At 35.1% G+C, this 24,544-nt stretch overlaps 3 protein-coding genes across 3 annotated transcripts; all 3 read right to left on the bottom strand.

The window, feature by feature from the left end:
* Positions 1 to 2,704: 2,704 nt before the first annotated feature.
* On the bottom strand, positions 2,705 to 7,449 carry LOC132304096 (transcription factor MYBS3-like). Its single transcript, XM_059801619.1, has 3 exons — positions 6,755 to 7,449; positions 4,095 to 4,303; positions 2,705 to 3,422 (listed from the first exon to the last, which is right to left on the bottom strand). The coding sequence occupies exons 1-3, from the start codon at positions 7,083 to 7,085 to the stop codon at positions 2,919 to 2,921; spliced, it is 1,044 nt and encodes a 347-aa protein (XP_059657602.1). The 5' UTR covers positions 7,086 to 7,449; the 3' UTR covers positions 2,705 to 2,918.
* Positions 7,450 to 9,789: 2,340 nt separating this feature from the next.
* Positions 9,790 to 19,631, bottom strand: LOC132304097 (2-oxoglutarate-Fe(II) type oxidoreductase hxnY-like). Its single transcript, XM_059801620.1, has 11 exons — positions 19,474 to 19,631; positions 18,489 to 18,681; positions 17,266 to 17,346; positions 16,994 to 17,045; positions 16,469 to 16,590; positions 15,023 to 15,123; positions 14,879 to 14,937; positions 13,573 to 13,629; positions 13,396 to 13,441; positions 11,545 to 11,624; positions 9,790 to 10,439 (listed from the first exon to the last, which is right to left on the bottom strand). Exons 1-11 carry the CDS (start codon positions 19,546 to 19,548, stop codon positions 10,358 to 10,360), a joined length of 948 nt encoding a protein of 315 aa, XP_059657603.1. The 5' UTR covers positions 19,549 to 19,631; the 3' UTR covers positions 9,790 to 10,357.
* A 1,971-nt stretch (positions 19,632 to 21,602) lies between these two features.
* LOC132305445 (transcription factor DUO1-like) lies at positions 21,603 to 24,269 on the bottom strand. Its single transcript, XM_059803088.1, has 3 exons — positions 23,213 to 24,269; positions 22,786 to 23,029; positions 21,603 to 22,182 (listed from the first exon to the last, which is right to left on the bottom strand). The coding sequence occupies exons 1-3, from the start codon at positions 23,425 to 23,427 to the stop codon at positions 21,667 to 21,669; spliced, it is 975 nt and encodes a 324-aa protein (XP_059659071.1). The 5' UTR covers positions 23,428 to 24,269; the 3' UTR covers positions 21,603 to 21,666.
* Positions 24,270 to 24,544: the final 275 nt, after the last annotated feature.

Consider the following 24,544-nt stretch of genomic DNA (forward strand, 5'->3'; position numbering starts at 1 on the left):
GCACCGCAACAGGAATGAACCGAAGACCTCAATATCATACTGTACAACTCACATGCTTCTATGATGAAACATGAGGACTATTTTGTAATAGTAATATCATACCATATGCTTTTGGGATAGAACGTCAGTTACGTCACAGATAGACTATTTTACAATATCATACCATAAATCGTATGCGTTGGTGTGTAACACATCTAGGCTCTTAGCAATCAAATTCTTAGGAAACTACTTTCAATTTTATGAATAAAAATATACACTCAAAAAAATAATAAATTTACTTTCACATATTCAAGTGTCATCTGAATTGTACTACTTCTCAGATTCAAAAAAAAAAATCTAAAGACAAAAATGTTGTCCTCTTCTTCTTCTTCTTCTTCTTCTTCTTCTTCTTCTTCTTCTTCTTCTTCTTAAACCATTTGAACCTTTTAAGAAATAAGAACCATTTTTAAGGAGGCTTGGGGATTGAATGCATTGAAGTGATATTTCCATTTGATTGGCCACAATGGGACCCAATTGATAAACGTGTTAGTCAGAGTCCACCCAGATAAAGTACTGACTATATTTACAAAGTGATGCCATCAATGTATGACTTCTCAAAAAGAAAGACAACCGATACCATCTATGTGTCATTAGTTTCACACCACAAATGTAAGTACAAATAAACCATTTGAACCTTTTACATAACATTCACAAGTATGTCCAAACTCATAAACCATTTGAACCCTTTGAGGACCTTTTTTTGTTTGTCTTAAGCAACCAACATTTTATCCAACAGACTACCAAAAGAAAATTTCTCCAACCTCTTTGAAGACTTTAAAGCATGAGAAGTTACCAAAGACTTTCCTCAAAACCCCCTCTCTATATAAAGCGCTTTAGGACCAACTTGAAAATCATTTCCAATTCAAGAGGTCTGGTAATCCCTTCTCACTTCTCTTCATAGTTTACTCAACATTTCCATTCCATCTTCATGATTGTTATATTGTGCTAATAAGTGTTTTCTTCAGATTTGTGCTCAAAATCCTATGGCTGATGCTGCAACAACATTCCATTCTCTGCCCCGGATACGAAGGAACTTCACCGGACAGTTCAATGTGGCATTTATGGCCACGAGATGCTACTTCTCTGAAGCACCGTGTATGGTCACTGCCCGCCATGCCATTCTCGCCTTTATCGTTCCAGTTATCATCAACTTTCTCGAATTGATGTACCAAGGAAAGAATAAATCTCCATTTGAAACAAACCCCAAGAGCATGCAGGTGGGCATTGTTAGTTTGCTCGTATATGGCTTGGCATACGATGCTAAGTCGAGATTTTGTCGTTCTCATCCATCTTATGCCCTTGTTCTTCGGAGTGGTATGGTGGTGTTTGGTTCGCTGGCAGTGGTGTCTCTGGCAGCAGTCCTCTTTGCAGACTCCATTAGGCCGGTTCTATACTTGCTTCACGTCTTGTTTTTAGCAAGTGAATTGTTGAACCAACAACTTCGAATGCTGTGGAATTGGCTCCACCAGAGAATCATGGCCCATATTCGCCATAGACAGCATGTTCCTGAAAGGCACGCTATAGAAATGCTCCCTGTATGACAGAAGGAAATTAAGCAATTGGGGCACAAACACCAGTACCTGACTTGGTGAGAGTTTATTTTAGGAAACACACACTCTGAATGTTTCAGTAAAGAAGAAGAACAAATAACCGAGGTGGCCCCGACCATCAAATATGGTTCTGTATCTTGCACAGAATTTCTTATTATGACCAAAGAAAAATCAAGCAATCTGTTAGTAGGTGTTAGTAGGTGTCGTAAAGAAGAAGTTTAAGGTGGCTATGACCAGACCAATCCATAGATTCTTATGAAATTTAAAGTCCCTATAATCTGTCAAATGTGTCTGATATGGTTGGTTTAGGCAATCAATTGTACGAAGAATCAGAAAAATTATAATTCTTTTTCTTTTTCCATTCTTTATCATGAATTTCAGAATTTCCATATGCACCAAAGGATGGTATGATGACATTCCAGGAAGTGTTCCGAGTTTAAGGGTAGGGAAGAAATTTGATCTCGATCAAAGGCAATAGACCATTGCAAAGTGATGGATGTAGCCACTTCCGTAGGTCCCAAAATTCAGCTACAATTTTTCCCAAGGAATCCCGCTTACTCTTTTACCTGCTCATGCATTCATAGACAAGACTCAAGCTGTGAGAAACAATTATCCTCAATGCATGCAGGATTCATCTTAACAAGAACTTTTGCTCATAGAACCATATTTTTAATGGAGATCACAATCCAGACAAAATGAAGTGTTCCCCACAAATAAATCAACAAAATGAAGTTTTTTTTTTTTTTTTTTTTTTTTCCTTCCTCAGCAGCTCATTGCAGAATAGAGGAGACACAGGCTGAAAGATGCCTGAGCAGACAAGTACATTAGAAACCAACATGCAGCATTAAAACCAAAACAAAAAGATTTACAGTTGACAAAGTAGTAATTAATACCGATCCATGGATAAATGTAGTGGTTATTGATTCCTTCCTGATACATAGAAAAATTCTAACATATTGTAGGAATAACAGAAACACTTCCTCAAGGGGAACAAGTCACAACTCGGGTAAATCTTTGGTCAAAAGAAACATAGAATTTGTTACTGTTTAGATTATCACAGTATAATTCTATCTAAAGAAGAAGATATAATAAACTGAAGGAAAAATAATAATAACTTGGCACAAAATGTTAAAAGATTTAATTAATTTCTCACAAAAGTTGCAACAACTTACAAGGTAAGAACTGACATTTTCTTTCAGTAAGTAGGTAACAAAAGAAAACTATTACTGGACTCCAACCAGACTGCGCATTATTTTCATGTATTAACAGAAAATATCTAGAGCTTACCAACACTAAGCTATCCTAAACATCTAGGCAGCACTTTGACTTTTAAACTGCATGGATAGGACTGTTGCTCGAGTTCATGCCTGAACTGCTAGAGGCAGTAGAATGGAAAGCAGACTGCCTAGTGGTTCCTTCAAGCAGTTTCAAAGAGAGAGGAGAGGACCCTTTCTCGCCAGCAGATTCCCCCAAGCTCAATTTTGACATGCCAACCAACTCATCTACATTAATTGGGCTCTTTGAATGCGTTGGTGTTGGCTTTAGAACCTCATGAGTTTCCTTTTTAGCTGGCTCCATACCGTATCCTGACCAAAATGGGAAAGAGAATGGCAGAACAGGAGAGATGTAAGCAGGATATACAACTGGGTAACAGCATTGCGAGCTATCTGGCTTTGGAAGGACAGGTTCCCCATCATTGGAGTTCACAGAATCCATTGATTCACATTCTTCATTCAAATCAGGAGGCATAGGAAAAGCATTCTTGCGTTGTGTCTCAGCTTGTGGAGGATTAATGGCAAAGAAATCTGGCAACTCCATTGGTGTGTCGACTGACTGCAGAAATGCAAGGAAAAGTAACAATACATAAGCAATAAATATTGAGAAAGGTGAGAAAAGAAAAAGTGACTTGAAGTACCAAATTTGCATGCATCTAAAACAGAAACCTAATCATAGAGAACTTTGTAAGGCTTCCAAAAAGAAACTATATAAATCTAGATCCTATCCTAAAGGCTTAAAAAGGCAGAATCACACACATCGGATGCACATTGGAAACAAAAGAAATAGTAGTCATCTTAGCCGCAGCATCTCTGGCACGTGAGCGTGTGCAGCACACAAGCGGCCACACGCGTACGCGCCTGGACACACCCTCACGCGCTTTCTACGCGCCAGCACGCACAGGGATGCGCTGACAAGGTCCAATAAAATATACATGGTAAACAATAAATACAGAAATAATTGCTATTTAGACGAGTCTCGAAAACAATAAACCAAGATAATCCAACATAAATGTTTCTTGCAATTAAGGGTGGCAGCAGACAGCCAATCCCCTTGCATTTATGTCACATGTCATATGCACGATCATGTCAGTGAGATTCTGGCTAATAGTATCGATGGAGTTTGAAAAATCCCATAATAAAATTATGGGATCAGAAACAAGTAGAAGCAATAAGTAATAATTATATATATGCCTATGATGTATCTGTGTACAGAGAGAAATATACTAACTTCATCTGTTACAATATCAAACAGGCTAGATCGTCTTTTCCTTCTAGACATGTTGGTTTGCCTGATAAAATATTTCTGGGCATGGCTGGCCACCTGTGTGGGAGTTCTTGATATCACATAATTGCGTGCAATTCCTCGCCAATCACCTTTGCCAAGCATTTGCAAGCCACGTAGAAACATCCTATGTTCCTCTTCGGTCCATGGAACACCTATAAATCAAATTACACATGTTTCAAAGGCCAACAGGCACGCACAGTGCAGGAAATACGATAGATGTATCACAAAAATAATGTGTTCAACTATATGGACTAGAAAATCTGATCAATTCAAAGCGGACAATAGATGCACTAAAAGTGAAACTTTGGTGGCATTAGAAAATACTTAAGAAGACAAATAATAAGCTAAACACGTTCCTGTTCCTGCTCCTCCCAGAACCAAGAAATTTTACCGTATAAAATCAAAACTTCACTCTTCAAAAAATGCAAATTATTTGCTTGATCTAAAGAAACTATGCTTCTTTGCCCTCGTAAGGTTGACAACCTTGACATCGATAAAAAAACTGAAGTTCCACTAATACAGTAATACAATATCCTCTATTCCATGGCTTTGATAACTGTTAGATTACAGGTTTACTCCTTTGCCACCTAGATTTCTTGTATATATATTAGTATCTATAGGTTACTTGTTCATCACTCACCTACTCCAAACCTTCTCCTATACATAGGACCTTTTATGTAACATCATCAATGCAATACAATATAATATTTTTTCCATTCCTTTATTTCTAACATGGTATCAGAGCCTTTCGATCTTTGGTAAATAATCTACCAATTTATCGTAGTCACCGCCGAGAATGGCACCATCAGGCATCAGCCCCATCCTCGGCGACCGCCACCAAACTCGCTCTTCAGCTCTCCAAAATATTCAAATGCCCCGTCCAAGGAAACCTCGTTGTCCGGCGGTGGTCAACCGGCAAACTCACTCTTCCGCTCTCCAAGATTTTTATATGCCCCGTCCAAGGAAGCCTCATTGTCTAAGTATTCCTCCGAGAAACCCAAGGAGATGCCTCGTTTAGAGAAGCCCCGCCTAGGGATGCCCCGTATAGGGAAGCCTCGTTGTTTAAGTCTTCCTCAAGGAAACCCAATGAGATGCCTAGTTCAGAGATGCTCAACGTATCGAATCAGCTCCGTCACCGCGCCACCATGCGCCTCAAGTGGTAATCCCACTCTTCCATGCGCTTCGACACGCAACAACATTAATCCTGCACCTCAATGTGTCGGATCAGCTACTTCACCGTGCCACCACGCACCATCAATGGGTAATCCCGCACCTCAATGTGTCAGATCTTCACAACTCCGTCACCGCCACGCGCCATCAGTGGTCATCATACGCTTCCCAAAGCACCATCAACGTGGCAAATCTTCACAAATTCGTCACTCGTGCGCTACCATGCCTCAAGTGGTCCTCATGCTCCACCACCACTTCTATTATCTCGTCTCCAAACTCAAGATGGTTTCATATTCACCTTGAGTTTGAGGGGACTGTTAGATTACAAGTTTACTCCTTTACCACCTAGGTTTCTTGTATACACAAATTACCATATATATTATACCTACTGTATTAGTATCTATAGGTTACTTGTTCATCACTCACCTACTCCAAACCTTATCCTATATATAGGACATTTTATGTAACATCATCAATGCAATACAATATAATACTACAATATAATACTACGTATTTTTTTCCATTCCTTTATTTCTAACAATAATAAATCACCAAAAATCTTGGTTGCTTCAAGTTTTAATGAACTTCATGACTTGAAAGCTCAAAGGTAAGTATGATCCCTTCATCATATGGATAAAACTAGTTTGCCATTACGCCATCTACAGTGACTAACCACAATCAGAATACAGAGCTGCTCTGAGTAATATAAATTGAATCCTAAGTGCAACTTTTAGTTACCCAATAAAGGTAAATTTCAATATGACACATGAAGAACTATCAGTCAGCATTTTTGTCTAAATCAATTCTTGATTGGCAAAAAGAGCAATTGAAGTCAACCGGGAGAGGCAGCCAAGTAACCAGCACTAACTCGAATCAGTAACTCATCACCTATTTACACCAAAAACAATTTTCCAAATGAATCAGGTAAAGCAGTCACTCTAAATGCAAATCGAGTATGGCATAAATCAAAATTAAATCGAGGTTTTGAAATGGGCACCTGTTTTCTCAGTTTGGTTGATGAGGAAGAATAAATTACTCTACTCTCATTTGCTGAGGAATTGAAAAAGAGGAGAAATAAATTGAAGACAATTACTCTCATTCTTCCAACTAGATTTCAAAACGCATGAATAGTACGACTTTCTATTTTGTTGAGCTACTGATATTGGGAACTACAAGAATTAGATCATAAAATCAAAATTCAAATTTTCATTAGCAGTCGCCCAATTTCTCATACCACATTGAAGGTTATAACTTATATGAGATTCAAAACTTGATTCTTTACAAAATAACAATCAAGCACTACCATCCACACTTACAATTCGAGCATTAAGTACCCAAATAAACACAGACAAGATTAGCAACTTAGCAATACATATTTATATATATACACATACTCATTTATATATGTGCGTGTATGGTTGAAAAAATCGAACCTTTCTTTCTTTCTCTGCTGGACGAAGAACCAGGGACAAAATCCTCCGATGCATAGCCGTCTGCGGCAACGCCGTGATCCGGCGTGTCGTCGGGGGAGTCGTGAATGTTATCGGCGCCGCCGTTTTGAAGGGTACCGATACTGGAACCTGTGTAATGGGTCAAGTTACCCATACTGGCACTCTTTCGGATTGCCCGATCCAAGTTACCCATACTGGGACTCTTTCGGATCGATCCATCGGTCAATCGGACCCCAAAGAGCTTGACTCCACGGTTGGGACAGGTCCGTGAGTTGTGACCATTGTGACTGCAATGCGAGCACCGCCTCGTCATGGTCGCCTCTCGGGTCTCAAAATCCGATTAAACAACGATCCGAATACACTGTAGACACAGAGAGATTGTTTATATGATCCGAGAGAAGAAGTCTAGGGTTTCGGGATTGGAGGATCGATAATGGAGTCGGAGACTGATAGGGTTTATTGGGTGTTTGGATTTCGATTGAAATTTTGGTTTGTTGTTGTTGTTGTTGTTGTTGGGGGAGAGAGATTGAGATATATAGAGAGAGAAACAAGTTAGAGAGAGAAAGCTATGAGATGTTGGATCACTACAACATCCATAAAATAGGGTCTGGACTACTCTTCGAGATAAAAAGGGAATTTATTAGGTGCTGTCCGGATTTGAGGATAATGATTTTTGATTCATGTATATCGCTGTTAAGTCAAACAACATTGATGGATGGTTGATTGGTGTCAATATATTAGATAAAACAATTCAAAACAAAAAAACAATTCTTTTTGGACAAAGGAAATAGTGTATAACATATCATTTTTGAAGCATTAAATATCACCTAAGACTCTAGTGTGATAGTATTTTTTAAAATTCAAATATTTTATAGGAGCAAATGTTATAAGTTTCTTGTAAAAAATAAACAAGTAATAAATCAAATAAATTGAAGTGTAACATTATTGAGATGGTCTAATCATTTACATTAACATTTACATGACTTTAAAAAAATGTAAATGTTTTGATGGTGCCATTAGCATGGGAATTGTTTTATTGCAATAATTTGAACTGAATTCCGTTTGTTTTGGATGATAATACTTGGCACAAATGTGCTAACAGATTTAGACTATGATATTAGATAAGTAGGTTGAGTTTGACTCTAACAAACAAAATGATGTTTGAACTTGCTTAGGAACGTTTTTATGAATTCAAGAATCAATTAATGGTTGTTTGAGCTCGATTTTTTTTATTTTAGTCCATTTGAAAACTCAATTTGATTACTTACCAAACAAACACAAGACAAACTCTTTTTATAAATTTCTATGAATAAATTGGTTTATATACTATTGTAGTGAAAATTTTGCTCATTTTAAAACTAGGAAATAAATTTTTTTTTTTTTTCTTTTGACAAATGTCATTTTTTTTTATAATTAAATTGTTAAACATTATTCATGCAATAATTTCAATATATACTGTAATGGAATGGATAAAATTGGACAATCATATCAACAAACCATTCAAAGGGACAAAGAATTTGAAGGACAGTCCATAACCATTAGGACCACCATAAAGGGTGTAATCCGATATTTTGATATCTTAAAGTACAAAATTGATTATCAAATCTTATCATCATCTATCCAAAAGTCACACAGCATTTTATCTCTAGCCCATAAATTTTTAATACTGGACCCCACAAATAAATAGTCAAAAGCAGATCTTTTTCATCAGAGCAGACGATAATTATCACAAAACCACACGATAAAATTAGAAGATCCCCATTTTACCATTTTCTGAAAGACATTTCATCATCCATAACACGTGGACGGTCCACACTTAATGTGGCCCAACATAATCGTCTTTAATGCTGTTTATTCTACAAGTGACATGTCACTACCATAAAAAGCAAATTTTACACGTTTCTTTCTTTATATTTCATTATTTCGAGCCCAATGTGGGTCCCATTTGAAAGTTGTAACACTTGATGGATGTTTGTCGGTTTCCGTATGATTTCTGGCGGTCCCACATTAGTAATTGGGACCCATTTCAATAAGGAAGTGATGCAAGTAGACAGAAATGGACGCTTTGTCCACTACCGCAAATTTTTGAGATGTCACTTTTCTTTTTCTTAATTTGGCCTTTTGAAAAACTTAATTTGATTTTAAATTTCTTTTTGTGAAATTTTAAATTTTACAAATATATTAATCTTGTGACTGCATTTTACAAAAATAATTTTGAATTTATGAATAATGATTTTAGATAATGTTTTACTTTAACAAATTTAGAAAATTTTATTCTTTGAACAAACACCCTACAAGATATTGGACTTTATATACAGGTTTTTAGATCATTTTTTTCAAGTTGGAGAATTTTACAGTGTGAGGAATTTATTGAAAATCAATAACCACCTACTATAAAAGAAATTAAATGTTCTGCAGATTAATAATCTAATACACCCAAGCACAATAGATTAATAATCAGTCAACCTAAAAACGTACGCCATAAATTTCATATTGAATCCTTATCGGATATTTAATCGTCGAGTACTAACTTGACCGTCGGAGTGCACCCGACCAGTACCACGCCGGTCATCACTTCTCTTGTCTTGCAGGAATTGTCACAGACTTCGGAGCGTGTAGATTTTTGACATCAACAGTATTAATAATCTTTCTATTAGTTGTAATAATTAGATAGTCTAGTGAAATATTTTATATAAAAAAATTCCTCTATTCATGTTACACTTGCATATTCAAATAAATAAGTTATCTGGAGAATTTTACAGTGTGAGGAATTTATTGAAAATTAATAACCACCTACTACAAAAGAAGTTAAATGTTCTACAGATTAATAATCTAATACACCCAAGCACAATCGATTAATAATCTTTCTATTAGTTGTAATAATTAGATAGTCTAGTGGAATATTTTATATAAAAAATTTCCTCTATTCATGTTACACTTGCATAGGGTTTCAAATAAATAAGTTTATCTGTTCTCATGCTAAACAACACTAGGGTTTCAAATAATTCATCCAAAACAAGCAATAAGGTTCATGGATTTGCTATAGTATAAAGAGGAAATACTAAGTTTAGTACACACAAACCAATAAAGCTATATGTAGTTATAATAAGTAACAGAGAGTTTATTTATCCCGCAAAAAAAAAAAAAAAAAAATGTAGTAAAGGGTCCAGATTTTTTTTTTTTTTTTTTTCCCTGGCAAACAGAATAAAAACTAACAGATAAAAGGACAGTAGTCCAACTCCACCAACTGAAGCACCTCCGCCGGACGTTGAGAGATGACAGAATCAGCATACAAGCGTGAAGAAGAGAATGATGCAAGGGCATGGGCTGCTCGATTACCTTACCACCGCACATGGGACACCTTAACCCATGATAAGAAGTCTTAGATCAGTGCGAATATCATAGATACATGGGTCCAGATTCACCAGTAATGCTGTTTGTTCTGATCAAGATTTAAAACAGGAAGTATCACTATAATTGCGGTATTATAGAATCTATAGATAGTATCGGTTGTATATGGCTGTGCTGAATTGCCAATATTCAACTCTTCTCTGGAACCATGCAGCCTTTGTCTTCTCAAGTTGTTCACAACTTAAAAGCCACACTAGAACCATATGTAAGACTGAACCGCTCCTCGTAATAATCTCCGGCACGGAGTGGGGGAAATCTGCACGGGCAGCACATCATGTAAATGTGGTATCCATTATCTTTATGAAAATACCTCATAAAATTTGCTTCATTTAAAAAAATGAATTACTCTTTTAACTTCTTACCAACAAAAAGATTTTTAAAATTCGTCATTAGTCTACATCATTAGCACAAGTATGTCGGCCACATAGATTCTCTTTTTTTCCATTCAGAAGTGAATTCTTAAAACAGATGAGTTTCGAGTATGCCAGCATTTTGCATAGCTTCGAAGAAAGAAGCCTTCTAATTGAACTTATATGGTAAACTTATACACTGATTTCTAGATCATATTCAGGTTCAATGACTTCTAAAGATTTTACAATTAGAGCAAGCCCAGTATGCAATATAATTTCAGTCTTTTGTAAAAGAAAACCATAAAATCTACGGGATTCACATTGCCAAGTACTATTATATTTTGAATTTTGACTCTTATATACTCTGTCTAATAGGTACGGGAAGTGGAAGAAATGGGAGGTAGGAGGAGATGTCCTTCGGGAAAGGAAGGAGTCTTTTCCTCCTTTCCTTGGTTGAGTAGGAAGGAACGAAAGGAAGTTACAGTACAAGTTTTGCAATTATGCCTGTACTCTTTAAGAAATATAGGTGTCTATGAAGGCCAAAATCTGAAAAAAAGGGAAAGAAACTTTTCCCTCTTTCCTTCCAATTTGCAAGGAACAAATTTGGTGGGCCCTGAGAGAAGAGCCTTCCCTACCCTTCCCATTTCCTTTCTAACAGACAATGGAAAGTCTATCCATTCCTTAGTTCGCTTTCCTTCCTCCATCGCTCTTCCCTTCTATCAAACAGACTACTAATGAAAATCAAAATATGACATTAAAATCATTTGGATAAACCTTCCAATCATTTCCTCAAAGTTGCATCAAAGGTGCTGCATTAAACTAAAAACGTGTGACACCTTTTACAACCTATATGAACACACGAAGTGGACAAGCAGGTATGAATCTCATGTGATGGGTTGTTAAGGATGTATACTGAGCGAAAAGCTAATTCAAAAAGGCAGACAAAAGCCACTGAATTTAAGCACAGCAAAGTAAAATATCACAAATTTAAGCCAACAAGTAATAATATACCTAGGAGGAGACGACTCACTGCAGCAACTCTTCAAGCATTCCACAATAGTGTCTGGGTTAGGATCTAAAAAGAAAGCCGTCTGCAAATGTTGCATAAATAATTGTCAGCTCATCACAGAAATTCCTAGATGAAGGCCTACAATAAAAACAAGGCACAGATGTAGGACAAGTGTAAAGAGACACTCCCCTAAAAATTGCAGCGCCAAAATGGATTTAAGCAGTATTGAAAGAAATTCTAAAAGCTGAATATTGTTAGGTTTTTGTGTGTGTGTGTGTGTGTGTGTTTAATGAGGGCATGAGGATTTTAGGGATTGTAGGCAAGATTTCGGAATTTTTAACTAGGTAAGGGAAGACATTGTTTAGGGCTGTTCTCGAGCTTTGAGTGGCACGTTTAGGGATAGCAAATCCCCATCCTCGCCGGGGCCCCGCCCCTCCCCGTTTATAGCAGGGATGGGGATCCTTTTAGCTAAACGGGGATGGGGATGCGCGCAAATTATGAATCCCCGCCGGGGCCGGAGCCGGGGATGGGGTAAACCCGCCCCGCCCCCGCCCCGATTAAGTGTGAAGTTACTAATATACCCTTACATATAATAATTTATTATTAAATTAGATTTATTATATATATGAAAATAAGAAAAAATGTGTTTTTTTTAATTAAAAAAAATTATAAGGCCGGGGCCGGGGCGGGGATGGGGATAAGGTGTCGGGGGCGGGTATGGGGATTCTGGCAAAATTTTAAGCGGGGATGGGGAATGAAAAATGCATCGGGGATGGGGATGGGGAATGGAATCCCCGCCCCACCCCGCCCCGTTGCCATCCCTAGGCACGTGTGAACAATAACTAGGGATTGATTTTTGGAACAAGTTTTGGTAGACTACCAATTACCGCAAAATTTGAGCTATTAGAGTGGGTGTAACTTAATTACTTGTATTCTCTAACACGCCCTCTCACATGTGACCAAATTTCGGTCAATGCTGCTCCATCGAATCACTCTCTTTAAATGGTTCATGAATCGACTTCTTGACCCTGCGAAGAGAGAGGGCATCCAATAATCACCACGATGACGGTGAGAATTCTAGTCAGGACCTCCTTTGGTCTAATGTCATGTTAAATTACCAGTTGCCCAAAAAGTTTAAACTATTAAAGAGATATAACTCAGTTATTTCTATATTAAAACAAGTTTTAAGGTTGGATGGCTGAAGAGGGAAAATATTAAGGCTTGTCAAAAATGATTCTTAAGGGTATAAAATGCACTATAACTTATCTCATTCTAGGTTTTACATGGTCAAAAAAATGCAGAAAATAGAATGAAATTAAGAGGAAATGTAGAAGAAACTACGAATCACACTCAAGTTCCACGTGCATCACGCCTTCAACTACATCACATAATCCACGAGGAGCATAGTTAGTAGAAGATTTCTCTACAACTCGTTCACCATTGGATTGAAAGAATGACATAGCTATATGTAGGCTTCAGCTAATTATAATTCTAATGGGGTTTGTATTTCATATCTAGAAACTCAAGATTTTAACAATGGACCTCATATGTTCCTACTAAATAATAATTGCTAGAGGATTTAGATATAAAAGTTACACCCGCTTTAATAGCTCAAGCTTTTAGAGTAAATAGTTGTTAACATGAATATCAAAATAGGCAAGGTCCTGAGTTCAAACCTCACCATCACCTTGATAATTAAAATTGAAATGCGTGTTGGACCAAAAGAGGGTCACACATGGGGGGTGTGTTATAGGATTTTAATATTAAAGTTACACCCTCTCTAAAAGCTTGAAAAAAGTAGATTAGAAATAAAAATTAAAAAGAAATTAGATCATGACGCAAATGGCAATTACAGAATAGCGTTCTCGTCCTGTTGGCATCACTCTGTGCAATGTTGACCTACAAAAGAATGAAATAAATAAAATAAAAATCAGGAACAACAACAGCTATGCAACATTAAATCCTAAAGACACGAATAAACTCTCCAAGGGAAAAAAAAAAAACTGTTTTAAGTTCAAATGATGAATTACCGAAACAAAGAATTGGTCCACCTCTCCATCATGTCCCCAATATTAACAATGAACGCCCTGCATATTCATAGTTTGCCCCAAGAAACTCCAAATGTTAGAGAAAAAATACTTCCAGGCAGTAAGAACAAATAAACAATCACATCACTTGTCATGTTACACTACCTTTCTACATAACCAAAACCAATGGCGAATGCACATTTCAGCCTTTGATATTTTAGACAATTCATATCCGATTATCCATCTCAAAAGCAACAGTATGTCCAGATAGATTGCAAAGCATTTAAACGACATAAATGCACAAATAACCTAACATGACTGTTGTTGGTTGCAACTAAATATATTGTCCAGTAATGTCTTTTGACATTCAGCACCTTCCCACATGCTATTTTTTCCAAAAATTATTTTTGGTACCACTCCAATATGTTAATAATTGTTCTATGGATCTCTTTCACAGTTTCTAAGCTACAGTGATATTTTCTCCAGGTGTTTGTATGTATTTTGTTGTGAAGTGTTCTATAGATCTCTTTCACAGTTCTAAGCTAACAGTGACATTTTGTCCAGGTGTTGGTATGTATTTTGTTGTTATAGCTGACATCCAGTACATATATATTTACAAAGCTTATTCCCATTTTTCTTTCTTCCCGCTTACGATGGATAGTTCTATCTTACAAATGTCCCCAATTTCTCTCTCTTTTGCTTTCTTTTGAATATCTTCTTCTATTGAATTGTTCACAGCCCTTAACTACCTAAAACAGAACCAATTTCTTAAAATTTATTGTTCTACATTCCATATTTTTTCCTTTTTTAATTGCTTCACCTAGCACTTCTCGCTCGTTATTCAGCCATTGAACACAAGTAAACCTGGGCTGCCCTGCATCACAAAAACTACAAACAAGATAGTCTCCTCCTTTGTCTATAATCAATATAAAATCCTCATGAAAAAGGAACAATTGAAAAATATTTGCTCGTATAATGTCTATGCAAACATTGACAGCTTCGAAAGACAAGATAATATACTTAAACCATAATCATGGATTACAATCAGCACCACTGCAGACAATCCACATGCTAGAGTTGTTATCCAAACTTCAACTCTATTCTAGAAAATTCACTAGTATAGTAATAAACCCAGATAACCTATATTTAAATTTATTTTCCCAAAATGAACTTATTTTTAATTCATCATTTTCTTCTTGTCTGACCAAAATAATCAGGCTACTCTTTTATATTAAAATATCAAAGAGACTCTATATCATTGTACTGTTGAAAGTTCCATTGACCCAAGATTTTAGCACCATGAACTCACCCATTGATGTGAGGCACATCTTCCCAAACCCTTGGTTGCTTAGATTTTTCCCTGCAAACCTGTTAACACAAAAAGCTAACTAAAATGATGGTGTATAGGATTTCAATACAGCTGTAAACCAGAATTGATCACAAACAAACATGCCTGAAGTCCACCAACACCGTCTGTTGCTAGAAGAGTTATCATTCCATAGTCTGAATGAGCAGAAGCACCATAAATTTCTTCATTGGAAAACCCCAGTTCGCCTAAATCAAATTGAAGAGGCAAAGATATCCCATTAAATGAATGGTTCAACAACCCCTCTGATTGGTTTGTATAGTTTACTATCACTTGCAGAAAAGAAATTTTTTACTATATTAAGTGTAATGGATCCCAACACTGCACTGTAGATCAAGCAAATGAATCTGGATTAAGTGCAACCCATTGAAATCAGTTTCTACTTTTATTCAGAAAGGTTTTAGAATATTATATATATATATATATATATATTTCTTTAGTTTCTTCCATAAATTAGCTTCTTCTTGCTGCGCTGTTGCAGTATGACGTGGGTTTTGTTAATGCTTAGAAACATTTCTTCAGTTTTGAACATGTGAATGTGTTAAAATCGATATGAAGCACAGCATTAATGTTGGATAAAGATATGAACTTCATTCTTGGACTGACAGCCCCAGTTCTGGTAATCAATGCTCTATCTAAAGGTATTCTTCTGATATTAATAGTTCGAGAAATATGGCTCGAAAGAAGTAGAAGCATGAGATTCATTTTTATGTACAAGCATCACAATTAGTAAGATGGCCAAATAAGGTGGACATTTCCTACTAATAATGTGGGATAGCATGTCAATATGGTCAAATAATTAAAACTTAATACTCTTTACACATTGCAAAGTTGCCTTTTACTACACAGCTTCCTCTCACTTCAAATGGGATACTACCCAACAAGGGCAAACTAAGGTTTCACGTTGATGGCACATCTAAGAAAAACACTAGTGGTTGTGACTGTATATGCATGATAGAGTTCACAAGGTCATTTCAATTATTATATTACCTTTTGCTATTATAATAAATGAAGGTAATAAGAATATATCTTTTAAGTATCAACTAAGTTACAAACATGGAACCTCTTATTGCATGAGTGAGTGGAATGATATGCTAGGTTCCTTCTATTTCTATATGTGCTTTCTCCTTTCTTATGTTCTTCTCTTCTTTGTCCTCCATTTTTTCTCCCCGCTCTTTCACTTGTTCTTCTTGAATAATCTAAAACTTGTATTCTTCATTTTCTCAAAAAAAATCTACACTTTACAGTTACATTCCACATGACTATGCAGGATCATATGCTTTTATAGATGTGCTATCTTGAAGTAATGCAATGGAATTAATATTGAGAAAATAAGAAATGAAAGACTAAGTTCTTTATTAAAAAAAAATCCCATTACAGAGATGAATCTATAAAACAAAGGAAGTAGAAACCCAAAGATTGAAGAAATAAGAAACAAATGAAAGGATTGAAAAAGATAATTCTACAAAAAAAATCCAAATAATAGATTATATAAAAAGAGTAAATAAAATGGAGTTAATTTGTGATTTAAACCTGGATAGTGCAACAGCCGAAGAAATGCAGATGGTGGATTGAAAGCCCCCAGTTTCTCAAAGAAGTCTTCATCCAAGTTCAAAGCCAGAGCAAGTAAAGATACTAAGCTTTGTCCAGCAGCCCTGAGGGAGCAAAATTGACATCATCTAGAAGTTGCAAACCTTGTTCTTGAAAATATAAACAAATATTGACAAGATTCATAAGAAAAAGAACCAAAAGACAAAAACATAGAAGCACACACATGAAAACACACATCCCAAGTAAGTACAATTCACTAGAACTAGTTTGTTCATTGATAATATCTCATCCCCAAGATAAATCACCTCATATAAAATCACAACCTATAATTATTCTGAGCATGTGATATCACATTTCAGACCCCAAGAATTATACAAATTCTTATTAAAGTAAAGAAAAAGAATTACCATCAATAAACTAATGAGGTTTGAATTGAAAATTTAATAATTGTTTTAAGCTTAATGAATTCAAAATGCGACACGTGAATAATCACTGCGAGACACTTACAGGAGTTTCTCGTGGTACGATTCCATTGTGGATCTCCAGTATGGCAATACTTCTGGAATTTCCTACCCAGACAACATCCAAAATAGTCATCAAACAAAATACTAAAGGACAGATCAGGAAATGCACGAAAAACAAAATCAAGTATTATATGAGAGTACGTTACTGATTGGATATAAAATGGTGAGAATCAAGACCTAATTCCAAAAAATGAATGAACAAAATCCCAACAACAACAGAGATACCAATAAAGTATGTAAACATGTTAAAAGTACCTTCTGAAGGCCATTGATTCAGATTATTATGAGTTGTATTCTTCTCCAAATTACCGATATAAAAACTCTCCTTTGAGTCACCTGTACACCAACCAGTATAAAACAAGCAACCCTGAGCCCCCTTCTCCATTACACTCAATCAAGTACAGATAAATGAGAAGACAAAGCAATAGAATTTCTATTATTGATGAGTTGTAACCATAGCTTTAAGTTCAGTAACTGAAACAAAACTTCTTTTGGCCCACATTCATTTTGACCAAATTAAAACTTTGTAGAAAATTTTATTGATTTAGCCAACTTTCAACCAAATTTCCAAGATCCAAGTTTTATAACCCATGCAACTTGAGAAACAAAATGATCATTTTTCAAATTTTACAGAATCTTACACCAAAACTTTTTTTTTATTTTTATTTTATGAGTATACACCAAAACTTTTAAGCCCCATGTTAAATTTAGACGCCCGTATCAATCTGAATTTGCTGGTTTTAAACTTTAAACTAATCACTAGATTAAATCCATAGTTAGACATAAAGGATCAAAATAAACACAAATGCACACACATTCACACTCAATATATCTCAATGTCGGTACTTCTGCGTGTGTGTGGATCTAGATGTATGTGTGCATTTGTGTATATCTGAGTGGCTGTATGTGTACGTATGAATATTATGGGTGCTGCACGCGGATTCGTGCATGCATGCATGTATCTATATGTATGTGTATGTGTTTGTATGTGAATATGTACATATATATGTACTTAGATGTGTGTGTGTGTGTGTGTCTGTGTCAATCTGTATGCATGTGTTATAGCATCGCGGCTTGCGGGTTGTGTATTCTTTTGGGATCGCTCCCCTTTTGAGCGCCTTTAATGAATTTGTACTTATAAAAACAAAACAAAATATGTGTGCATGCTTGTGTCTGTATGTTCTTGTATCTGTATGTCTATGCTTGTGTGCTACTATGTGTCTTTGAATATGTGTTTGTATTATGTGCTTTAGTGTCAGTAGCCTGGCAATCACAATTAAGGTTTCAGCCTCATGCAGAGTAGTCAATAGTAATTGGACAGCTAGACTGAGGACTGATACACTTGTATGTTTCATGATATTCATTACTTAGAAGCATTCATCACTTGAAAGCATCACAAAATCATTCAAACAAACATTATTAGGCCACAAAGGAACAACATCAAACAATGTAAATCAAAAGTCATAAAATTGTAAAACCTTTAGAAATTGTTGAAGGATCAAGGTTCTCAGCATAAAGCGGCGTATAACCTCTGTACTGCTTTCGAGCCAGCTTCATCTTGTCTTCAACAGGAAGTGAGAAGAATTTTTTGCTCTCATCAAACACTGTCATCAGAAACTCTTCCTCTATCCCATGATTTATGAGGTAAAAGAAACCACAATCCAAGCATGCCTATAGCAGACATTCCAGTACTCATAATTTGAACACAACTTAGAGAATCACTCAAACGCAAAACCCAATGTAGTAATAACCAAATATTTTTGCAAAATCTTTACAAAAATAAGAACTGCTTTCGATTTCCAAGGAAAGGAATAGAAACAATAGTGATATTATAAAAAATTAATTAAAATGAAATTATGCACAAATATACATACATAGACACATAATGGAATTAATTCAAGATTTCATCATTATGAGTAGTGACTGCTTACTAAGTAGCACCACGAACAATTATGAATTTGAAGAAACCGAAAACAAAACACATTTGTTTACGCGTTCAATCTATTAACATACAACTTAATTTGCATACAGTTCATCAAAATTTTCGATATCACTTCACAAACGAGCTAAAAATAGCTCATGAAAGAAGCAAAATTCAAAATTCCACAATCCTACACCACTTGAGAATCAAATGAACTCTTATCTATTTGTTGCCCCAAAACCAAGTGGTATAAAACGAAGTTCTATTTCCAAGAAATATTTCCAATAAATAATATGAGGATTCACTTCTTCATAACAGCTCCAAAAATTTATATTTGTATATACATATATACAAGTACATACAAAATTGGGGGAAAATATGTACAATTGAGAATTGGAAACAAACTTTAGAGTGATGTTTTGGAAGAACAAAGTGTAGGGTTTGTGGAATGTCAATTAAACAACAAATCCAATATATTCTAAATGAGATATAGAGTTTAAATTAGGATAATGAGAGTGTGTGTGTGAGAGAGAGAGAGAGACCTGACGAATTGAATAGGCGGTAGAGATGCGATCAGGAGAGGCGAGGTCGACGATGGGAAGTTGAAGAACCTTCATCTTCTTCTTCTTTTCTCACAGATGTTTTTGCACATTTTCTACGTATGGGTCAGTTCTATTTATAGTGAGTATGAAGTTTCAACTGTGTCCAACACCATATTTGTTTAGTTGTTTGGAGGGAGAGAAATTTTTTTACTGTGTTTAGAGTATGAAAAAGTTCACTTAAGAAGAAAAAGAGAGATGATAAATGGTTAGTACTATTTTTTATTTTTTCCATTGCTACTCTCTTGTTCCCAAATTAAGTATGGTACACTATAAAAATAAATAAATAAATAAAAAATAATAATAATAAAAATAAAAAATAAAAAATGACACTTAATTTGGAACGGAGAGAATATTATTTAATAAGATAAATTTATATTAAACTCTCTAAACTATTATTGTTAATTATAATAGCTCAGTGTTATTTTGTCAATTATTTGTTAATGGTCCTAGGTTATTAGGGTCCATTTGGCATGCGCTTGTTTTAGACATTTTGTTTTTGTCTAAAACAGAAACAATATTTTTAGTGCAGGAGTGTTTTGGAAAAAAAAATCGAAAGCACGTTTGGGAACGATATTTTGTTGTGGCAATGTCGGAAACGGAAACATATATGCGGTTTTGGGCCATGAACAGTTGTCAAAACACGAAAAAATATATTTTTGGTATTTTGATTTTGGGCCACTATTCACGAAGTATTTTAGCATTATGTAAAATAAAATAAGGCCGCACCAAACATGCTTTTATTGCTAAAATCGACACTGTAGTAGTCCAAAAATAAAAATAACAGAAATAAAACGTATACCAAACGAGACCTTAATAACCCAGGACTATTAACAAACAATCGGTAAAATAACACTGAACTATTATAGTTGACAAAATCATCCTTAGCTATTAACTCACGAAAAAAAAAAAGAGAGAGTATTAAAGTTACAAATTGCACCCCTTAACTTTACTTTAGACCGTCTAAAATTTATTTACATTTATTAAAATGTTTCTCAAATAACTTTAAGAGAGAAAAAAAATGTGGTATGACGTTTACGGAAGCCGTTGGCCTTTGCGTGAAGGAACGAAATTGTCATTGAAAGAACCGATGATAATGAAATCTGAGTAGAAATTTGCATTCATTTACTTCAATTGATATTTTAGCCAGACTCCTTTTCACATGCATAAGTTAAACCAACTTTTAAAATAAACACAGAAAATTAAAGTTTTTATAAATAGAGATACATCAAATACATCATTTTCTTAGGTAGAAAAACTAGAAAGACCACCAATTGAGATGAGTATGCATAAATTTAACCAACAGTCCACATAAGCACCAAAATTAAGGTTTCTATAATTACAAATATATTTAATAGATGGAAGCTCATTGCCCATGGATAAAGAAATAATCGTTTTCTTAGGTACAAAAACTAAAAAGACCAATAATTGAGAGAGGAGTTTAAATTCACCCACTAAAATAGCAATTGAAGTAACCAAGAATGTTATTTTCTGGTTAAGCTTAGCTTATCATCAATTTCTTCCACGCAAAGCCCAACTGCTTCATGCCTCATCGTTTTGGTCTCTCTAGTTTATTGTAGGATATTTTGGTATTTTTAATGACGTACGCGAGTATTTTTGTAGTTCAAGTTAATAGCTCGGGGTTATATTTTTAGGGGTGTTTAATGTCATTCGGCCTATGAAAATTTGAGTGATTGATTTATTTATTTTTTTTTTATAACCAATAAAGTTTTAAAAAAAGTTCATGTCAACCCAATCTAACCTAAAACCAAACTTGATGTCATATTTGACTTTAGTAAGCTCACTGAATTGAAAAGTCCAGTTGAGTTTAGACTGAAATGAGTGTCCTATAAATTGATCCCTCCCACTAGCATTCTTGTTCCCAATTTACATTTTTCTCCTCATTTCTTTTCTTCTCAACATATATTAACGTTAAGGAAGTGCCCGAAGTCTGATAGAAATACCACAAACAGTCTCACCAGGATGCTGAAATGAGACATCATGAGAATATATATAAATATATATATATATGCTAGTTAAGATCCAATATTACATATCACTACCATATCTACCAAACAAAACATAAGCAATTTCCTTTTTCAAAAGACATACATCAGACTTGTGGCCAACAACAATTCACAGTGCTGATGAGCTTGGAATTGGTTCAATGTAATCAAACATGTCAGCTGGGAAATCATCAAAGAAGCTATCCGGGGTAGCAAGTTTATCGTTCTCGCCTCTTCCTTCTTCCTTCTCCACATCGCCATCCAAATCAACAAGGGGCGAAACAAAGCCGGGCTGTGCCACAATCTCGAGCTCTCTCTGCATAAACACATCTAAGAGGAAGTTGTTGGGCTCACAGAGTCCCTCAACAAAGTCATGCTGGCCTTCTGGCAGGAGCGGGAGGTCTAGCCTTGGCTGTGGGAGTTGGGTGAATGGGAATTGGAGAGTGGTCTCAATTGAAGGTTTGTTATGATCAGTGTCTGTGATGTCAAGTATGGGCAGGGTTGTGGTTATGTTGGGCAAGTTAGGGTTGAACAAATCAGGTAATGGCACCATTTTGATCGGTTCAGGGTTGCCCATGTTAGAAGAGGAACATGATTGACAATGTGAAGAAGAGTCTTCTTTCATTGGAGTGGCATAGTTGGGGACCTGAAAATGTGCTAGTATAACTAATCATAGACGAAACATTGAGCAAAACTATTACAGTATTAGCAAATAATCAACCGGACAATACTATTTAGACCTAATAGTCTAACCGATGAGTCTGGCTGAGAGTTTCTTATTCATTGAATGCATTGGATAAAAAATTCTAGACTACACTTCTAGGTTAGAGACTAATAGGCTTAAGAATCATTATCCTAATCAACCAAATAGTTGGAGAAATTAGAGTGAGTTAAATTGTTCAAAAATTTAAAACAATTCCCAAATAGTTCTCAAATGGATTAGCAAAATAACCAATAACTTGTAAAGGGCATGAAGACATGAAGAGGCAAACCAATACAAACCTAACTTTCAATTCAAGGATTTTGAAATCAGCATTCTTCACCACTAAAATTAAAAACTATCACCTCTTTAAAATAAAAAATAAAAAATAAAAAAAGGTAAAATATATGCATAATTAACATTTATTTTGAGTATTTCAAAGACCCTTTGGTGAAAAAAAATAATAATAAATAAATAAATAAATTTAATCAAATAAAGTCACTTGAGTACAAAATTAAGACATGGTTTCAAAGTTTGGTCCTGTTTTTATATTACCTGCAAAGTAGGCATTTCATCAACAGCAATGGCTTTTCCTTTGTTTCTCTGTGACTTGCTCTGTTGTGAATGTGACTTCAAAATTCTTGCCAGCCTCTTCTGCCTTGTACTCCAAAAATTCTTCACATCATTATCTGTCCTTCCCGGCAAATACGAAGCTATCGCCGCCCATTTGTTCCCAAACTTTCCCTGCAAATCTATCACCACTCTCTCCTCCTCCGCCGAAAATTTGCACCCACTTCGCCATTTTGTTTCAAAATCAAACCAACAAATACAACCCATTAGCTATATATATATGTATATAACTATATATACATGTACAAGTAATAGATTTAAAAAATTAAAATGGTGATTAAGAACACCCATGACCCATCTCTTTTAAATTTCAAAAAATCTGAAAATTCAATGAAGTGTGTGTTACATTTTCAAGTTGGGTCTGAGCTTGTTGACCCATCGGAGACGGCAAGACTTTCCGGTCCTCGGCAAGAGTCCGTTGGATCGAATGGAGCTCCAGTCTCTGGGACCATTCTTCTTCACAAAGTTTATGAGTACTTCATCTTCTTCAGCAGTCCATGGTCCCTTTTTGATCACTTGTTCGTCTCTGCCTCTTTCCATGATATACATATACCTATACATATATATATATAATCAAAACCCAAATGAGATTGTTTTGTTGCTTGTTTCTGAACCTTTGGAAGTCATGGCATGAGAAATGTTTTTAATTTGAATTTGTGTTCAGATTTTATTTTTGTTTTATTAATTGTTAAATTATCTTTTTGATTTGAAAGTGGCGGTTAATACGGTTACTGGTACTGCCCACTAAAGCACCCACGTTCCCATATATTTCTCTAAGATTCAAAATACGACAAAAGTTTTACTAATGTCCCTTGATGGTGTATACATGTATCTAACGTTCGTGTTTTTTCTTTTCTTTTTTTTCCAAGTCAAAAAAAGACCAGGTCCAGGCAAGGCCACACGAAAATAGACCATGCATAAAAATACACCAATAAATAAAAATTGGCATACAATCTCTATGTGCTAACATAAAATTACACCAATAAATAAAAATTAAAATTTAGCATATCATCTCTATGTGCTAACATAAAATTACACCAATAAATAAAAATTTAGCATATCATCTCTGCATGCTGCAATATTGTGCAATCATGCATTGTGCATAAATCATTTGTGTATTGAGAATTTATATCTAAAATACACCAAAGACATAGGGTTCAAGTTCGGGTGTAAATAAAAATGTGTGTTTTTTGTCAAAATAAAAAGAAAAAAAAATTAAAATAATACTAATAATAATAGATTTAAAATGCCAAAACCTGCAATCCAATTCATGCCATGTCATTGAACTTCTTAATTTTTTTGATTGCAAAGATAATCATTTGTTGCAAAAACAGTCTTCAGGAACTCTATAAATCATCTAAATAAGTCTTGTTATATATTTGAGTAATACTCCAATTTTTTAACTTAAGATGAATTAAATAACTAATTTGACTTTTTACACATTTCAAAAAATTATTTCATCCAATAATTAAATAGGAAGAGAGACCTAATAACTTTTCCAATGAGAGAGACCTCATGACTTCCAATGAGAGAGACCTCTTAAGAACGTTACTCAATTTATTTCGAGAAAGGGTTCTTTATATACAATTTTTCGTTGTGTCTTTTAGAAGCAAAAATTTTATCTGAATTGCTTATTACTCTAATAAATCGACTCTTCTTCCAGTTTTTCCAACACAAC

Source organism: Cornus florida, unplaced genomic scaffold (assembly GCF_030987335.1).
Source record: "Cornus florida cultivar Cherokee Brave unplaced genomic scaffold, ASM3098733v1 CherokeeBrave_3.0.0_Hap2_Chr04, whole genome shotgun sequence".
Taxonomy (NCBI): Eukaryota; Viridiplantae; Streptophyta; class Magnoliopsida; order Cornales; family Cornaceae; genus Cornus; species Cornus florida.

What these genes read in the sequence shown, in the direction of transcription:
- LOC132305445 (XM_059803088.1), bottom strand. Translation starts at nt 23,427, where the DNA reads ATGTATAGGTATATGTATATCATGGAAAGAGGCAGAGACGAACAAGTG. An exon ending in CTCAGACCCAACTTGAAAAT is followed by an intron (nt 23,030 to 23,212) that starts GTAACACACACT and finishes AAAATGGCGAAG; the next exon opens with TGGGTGCAAATTTTCGGCGG. An exon ending in TGCCTACTTTGCAGGTAATA is followed by an intron (nt 22,183 to 22,785) that starts TAAAAACAGGAC and finishes GCACATTTTCAG; the next exon opens with GTCCCCAACTATGCCACTCC.
- LOC132304096 (XM_059801619.1), bottom strand. Translation starts at nt 7,085, where the DNA reads ATGACGAGGCGGTGCTCGCATTGCAGTCACAATGGTCACAACTCACGG. An exon ending in CAGCAGAGAAAGAAAGAAAG is followed by an intron (nt 4,304 to 6,754) that starts GTTCGATTTTTT and finishes TTTGATTTATAG; the next exon opens with GTGTTCCATGGACCGAAGAG. An exon ending in TTGATATTGTAACAGATGAA is followed by an intron (nt 3,423 to 4,094) that starts GTTAGTATATTT and finishes GCATTTCTGCAG; the next exon opens with TCAGTCGACACACCAATGGA.
- LOC132304097 (XM_059801620.1), bottom strand. Translation starts at nt 19,548, where the DNA reads ATGAAGGTTCTTCAACTTCCCATCGTCGACCTCGCCTCTCCTGATCGC. An exon ending in TCGTACCACGAGAAACTCCT is followed by an intron (nt 16,591 to 16,993) that starts GTAAGTGTCTCG and finishes TTGCTCCCTCAG; the next exon opens with GGCTGCTGGACAAAGCTTAG. An exon ending in CAGGACGAGAACGCTATTCT is followed by an intron (nt 11,625 to 13,395) that starts GTAATTGCCATT and finishes CAACATTTGCAG; the next exon opens with ACGGCTTTCTTTTTAGATCC.